Source organism: Canis lupus, chromosome 13, assembly GCF_011100685.1.
Source record: "Canis lupus familiaris isolate Mischka breed German Shepherd chromosome 13, alternate assembly UU_Cfam_GSD_1.0, whole genome shotgun sequence".
In the NCBI taxonomy this organism is placed as follows: Eukaryota; Metazoa; Chordata; class Mammalia; order Carnivora; family Canidae; genus Canis; species Canis lupus.
This window is the reverse complement of record NC_049234.1, coordinates 14458475-14464337: the sequence shown is the minus strand read 5'-3', so window position 1 is coordinate 14464337 and position 5863 is coordinate 14458475. Positions and strand designations below refer to the sequence as shown.

Below are 5863 nucleotides of genomic sequence, written 5' to 3'. Positions count from 1 at the left end.
GATGTCTATCATGGAACACTGGGGTGGAGGGCCTGAGGTGGAGGGAAATCATTTTGTTTCCATAAGTTAAATTTGAGATGTCCATTAGACACAGAAGTGAAAAGACAACACTGAAGGTTCAACCAGGAGGGGACTCAGGTAGGGGATCCCAGGCAGTGAGGTCACTTCTTTGACAACAAAGCCCAACAGAACTTGGAACCCTTGCAACCAGGCACCCACATTCTAGTGCAGCAACACATCAGGCTCATTTGGCTGGAGACATCCGCTAGTCAAAGATGTTCTCCTGTTGCTTGCCGACTTCCCGGGGCTCTGGCTTCCAGAAACCCCAGGGATGCGGCTTTTTCACTTGCTGTGGATTTTGGTTCCACCGTCACACCCCACGCCTCAGGGCATTTGCCAGGAGGCGCCCTAAGGTAATACTGAGCAGCCCAGGCCAGGCCAGGCCACCTGTGCCAGCCATCCTGGGCAGCCCCATCCCCTCCTCTTCAGTTTCAGGGAACCAGGGATGTGTGAGCAGGTCCCATCCAGGCTGGAGGAGGTTGCAGGGGCAGGTGTCCCGGTGATCCCTCCATGGTTACACTGATGTCATGGTGGGCAGGGTGGAAAGACGATTCCTGAGGTGCCTCTTACCCATCCCAGAGTTAACCCAAGGTCCTAGAGCTGCATCCCTTTTCTCTCCTTGGGGGAGGTGTGTGCTGACTGTGGTGTGGTGTGTCTGGAATGGAGTTAGCTGGGTGTGAGGCCCAGCCAAGGCAGCCAGACCGGGCGCTGAGGCATCCTGCCTGGCTGCCGGGCACTGTCTTTACAGAGATCCACACAGGAGAGGGGGCAGGAGTGGGAGGAAGAGAACCTCTGCTCCACCTCCTTGAGGAACGGGAAAGTGCCCTGCATAGCTAAGAGAGGCCAGCGCGGGCTCAAGGTGAGTTCAGGGCCTACGGTGATTGAGCCGGGCACGGCGGCTGGAGTTGAGTGCTTGGCACCAGCTGAGATGCCAGGTTCTGTGTTCAAGCCAATGCAAGTGGTGGTCACAGCTCCAATTCACTGTCCCAACCTGGTGGAGCCACCTGAAACCTTGGCCACCTTGGAAGAAGAGCAGGCCCGGGTGCACACTATCGTGGTCCCCGACATGCCGAAGCAACCACCAACCTCAGTCGAGCAACCAGCTTCGGCCCTTGAGCAACATGCTGAACCACCTCAAGAGCCTGCCCAGTCTCCTACCGTGGGGTCAGCTGAAGCTTCTGGGCCTGATCTGTTCAAGCCAGACACCGCTGTTGGAGCTGAGTGTTTCGCCCAAGTCAATATGCCAGCTGCTGAGTTGAAGCCAATGCACATGGTGGGCACACCTCTAATTCACTGTCCCAACCTGGAGGAGCCACCTGCACCCTTGGCTGCCCTGGATGAGGAGCAGTCCCCAGAGGCTGCAATCAAGGTCCCTGAAGAGCTGGAGCAGCCACCTGTTTCAGTGCAGCAACCAGCTTCGGCCCCTGAGCAACATCATGAACCATGTCAAGAGCCCGCCCCAGCTACCACTACGGGACCTGATGAGCCATCAGGGCCTGAGATGATCGAACTGGTCACGGCTGCTGAAGCTGAGTGCTTGGCAGGAGCAGAGATGGCACCTGCTGATTCGAAGCCACTGCAGGTGTTGGTCACACCTGTGATTCACTGTCCAGACCTGGAGGAACCACCTGCACCCGTGGCCCCTCCAAAAGGTGAAGCAGGCCCCAGTGCCTGCTCTCAAGTTCTTCAAAGGGCTGGTGCAGCCACCTGCCTTAGCAGAGAAGCCGGCCTCGGCCACCGAGCAGCAGCTCGTGATGCCTGCAGCCCAATGGAAGGCTTCCCCTCCCCTCTCGTTGCGCTGTTTCTATTTTTGTGGTTGCCATAAACCTCTATAATTGGTTCATGAATTTTGTTTGTAATAAAAGTTAACTTTGTATAAAAATTTCCTCTGATGCTTTTAAATTATACATCATGGTACTTTAGTCCATTCCAAGTGTCACCCAGGCGAGACCAGAAGGTACTTGGGCCACATTTCCACCAGAGACAACCGACTACTGACCATCCTGCTCATGCCCTCCCTGCTGTCCCTGCAGCCCCTGCCTTTCTCTCTGTCTCTGCTGCTTTTCCTCCTCTGGGACATGCATGTGCCTGGAGTCCTCGGTGTGGCCTCCTGTCTCTGCCGCAGACACAGAGCGACTCATCGTTTTCCCAGTAGTGAAGAAACATACCATTTTTATTTCAAAGCCATATCCCTAGTGAACAAAGATCATGTGAATCCCCCAAATGAAATACTTTCATTATCCAGGATAGGGTTCCCTCGATGTCATGTGTCAGGTAGTAAAGTAAATGGTTCCTTAAGGTTGCAGACAGATAAAAAAAAAAAAAAAAAAAAAAAAAAAAAAAGGTTGCAGACAGATAGTATTTACTTAATAAAATGAGGATTCCCATAGAAAGAAAAGAGGACATTTACCTTCTACCAAGGAATAACTGCCCGTTGCACGCTGTTGGGTCCTCCAGGCCTGAAACTGGTAACTCATAAGGATACACACGCACCTGTTTTCATCGCCACTGGTTTCATGATAGCCAACGGGGCATGATGATTTCCTCCCACACCCTGACAGTTGAATATACCCACTTTTTCATTTTTCTTTGTGGCCCATGTTGTCTAAATATTGGTTGGTTTCAACGTTTCTTATCTTTCTTTTGGGGTGCCACCTCCATGTTTGTCTAAGGGGGCCAAGGCCTGCAGAGCTGCTGCCAGGAGCCCGGCGTGGCCACGCAACCTTCTGTAACAGCGGGGTCGCCGCCTCTCACTTTTTATACTTTTTCTTAAAAAAATTCCTTGAGATGAGTTAGTAAGGATCTAAATTGCAGTAACTTTGTACACACAATATATGCTCAAAATAACTCTCTGATAATTGGGGTGCCTGGTGGCTCAATCAGTGAAGCATCTGCTTTCAGCTCAGGTCATCCCAGGGTCCCGGGATAAAGCTCCACATCCAGCTCCCTACTCTGCTGTAATTGATTCTAATAGTTAGTCATACACCTAATTAATTAACATATAACCATATCTCTTATATAACTATATAACAGTATAATCCCACCCCCGCTCATGCTCACTCACTCTCAAATAAATAAAATCTTGAAAAAAATTAAAAAGAATTCTCTGGTATCAAAAGCAAAGAAAACCATGAAAGACTTACTGCCTTCTGCATCGGTATAAGCTTAGTTCAAATTATTAGTTATTAAGAACAGGATACAATCGTTTAAAGATACATTAAACTGGGCCAGAAATTCATTGTTGTATGCTGTGATTTATAATAAAGAACTGGTTATTCAGAAATCTGTATTGGGTTAACAATATAAATAACTTCACATTTTATTCAAATTGGAAAAAAATATATAAACTTACTTCACCCTACAACTAATGAATTCAAGACTTTCATAAAAGCTTTAAAGTTATCATGCTTTCACTTGACTTTAGTTTTTTTCAGTCATTATATTTCTCTCCCAATGTAATGATTTTTCTACTCAGAAACAAAATACATATGACTAATCATTAAAAAGTGATTTTATGCATCCCAATGTTTATAGCAGCATATCAACAATAACTAAATCATGGAAAGAGCCCAAATTCCCATCGACTGATGAATGGATAAAGAAGTTACCTATTCAGGGGATCCCTGGGTGGCGCAGCGGTTTGGCGCCTGCCTTTGGCCCAGGGCGCGATCCCGGAGACCCGGGATTGAATCCCACGTCGGGCTCCCGGTGCATAGAGCCTGCTTCTCCCTCTGCCTGTGTCTCTGCTTCTCTCTCTCTCTCTCTCTCTCTCTCTCTGTGACTGTCATAAAATAAAAAAAAAAGAAGTTATCCATTCATATATGGACACGTATATAAGCATACACACACACACATTCAATGGAATATTAGCCATAAAAAAGAATGAAATCTTGCCATTTGCAATGATGCGGATTATGCTGAAATAAGTCAGTCAGAGAAAAACAAATACCATATGATTTCATTCATCTGTGGAATTTAGAAATCAAAACCGATGAACATAGGGGAAAAAGGCAATCCATGAAACAGACTCAGCTATAGACAAGAAACAGGATTGCTGAAGGTGGGCAGGGTGATAGGTATTAAGTAGTACATTTGTTGTGATGAGCACCAGGTGTTGTATGTAAGTACTGAATCAGTAAGTTCTATACCTGAAACTAATATTGCACTGTGTGTTAATTAGCTGGAACTTAAATAAAATCTTGGAACAAAAAAAAATTTAAAAATTTAAAAATTAAAAGTAGTATTTTGAAGTTATGTTTTTTGAGAAAACAGATTCATCAATTTATTCAGAAATAAGAGTTTTAGCTTATCATATTGAAATGTGATTTTTCCATATTTGAGTATACCCAAAATGTTTTGATTTGCGTATTTTCAGCAAAGAAGGTCAATATGTAGCATTTTCTACTACTCTTCTAGCTTTTCAAGTGCACTATTTCATGTTTCACAGTGCTTAGGATCATCAGCTTTATGTGTCAACTTCACTAGATATTAATGCCCAATTACTTCCTCAACTAGTAATCTAGGTGTTGCCATGAAGGTATTTTGCAGAACTGATGAACAGCATCAGTTGACTTCGAGTCCTCCATAATCGGGGGGGGGGGGGGGGGGTGATCCAGGCAATTGAAAGGCCTTAGGAACAGAAATCAGCTTTTCTTTATTAAGAAGACAGTCTGACCATGGAGTGAAGACTGAAGCCTCAGCTCCCTGAGAGTTTCCTGCTCAACTAGCTAGCCAACACAACCGATTAAGTCAATTCCTTGCAATCAATCACATGTGTATGGTGAAACCTTGATTGATACAATGCTCTTGCATTTTGTTTGTATTTTGTCAGTCTCAAGAAAAAAGGCGCATGAGGCATAACTCCTTCTTATCCTGAATGCCCACCTGAAAGCTGATTACCTCTCATTTTTCAGAAAAGAGCAGCTCCCTCACACTCCTCTACTTTCAACCAATGCCCAAAATTGTGTTTTTCCATTCCTTCCTTAGTCAGTACAATAAGCCTTCATTGAAATACATTTAACGTACCAAGAATAATTATTTATTGTCAACCGTTTGTTCATTACTTAAACTTTAGTTTTATTGTTCAAATAATCATTTGTCTACCTCTGATCATAATTTTTCATAACCTGAGTTTATATATACAAGAAACAACCCCTAAAATGTTTTTGAATCCCTTTGTTCTATGTATAGATCTTTAGGGGAAAAAAACAAGAAAAACAAGCAAAAAATAATAACCCTCTTTGTTGGCCTATCTCTGTCAGTATCACTGTATTCAGGGTGTTTATTTTACCTAATGTTTTCCATTCTTTTCCTATTCTGTTCCCATACCATGTACTCCCCAGTTTTCAAATTCCATCCCCAATCTTCCATATATGTAAACCCAGCAAGTCTTTCTCTTGATGTAGCAGAAATTTTAGTGTTACTGTTTTACATAGTAAATGTAAACCATTTTCATTGTGAAATGTTATATAATAGTGGAAAGAACAGCAACTCCACATACCCAGGTATGCGTGCACACACACATACACACACACATACATGTATATATCCATTTCAATTATACTGCATAAAAGTATATATACTTTTATAGCCTGGTTTTCTTTTTAATTGTTTTATGAACCTTCATCTCATGTCATTATACTTTATTCCTATAAGATAGCTAATAGTTGAATATTTTATCACATTGACATATTATATTTTATTTAACCCCATTCTAGTACTATTTTTTTTTCCATTCTAGTACTATTAAATCAATGCTTCTTTTCATGTCTGATATCTCTTTTGCCTAAATCCTTTAATAAAA

The 5863-nt window shown here is 43.6% G+C and overlaps 1 protein-coding gene across 1 annotated transcript; it reads left to right on the top strand.

Moving 5' to 3' along the window:
* Positions 1-237: 237 nt before the first annotated feature.
* Positions 238-1922, top strand: LOC106559611 (fibrous sheath CABYR-binding protein-like). The gene is made up of 2 exons (XM_038555094.1): positions 238-413; positions 809-1922. Exons 1-2 carry the CDS (start codon positions 276-278, stop codon positions 1883-1885), a joined length of 1215 nt encoding a protein of 404 aa, XP_038411022.1. The 5' UTR covers positions 238-275; the 3' UTR covers positions 1886-1922.
* The last annotated feature ends 3941 nt before the right edge of the window (positions 1923-5863 follow it).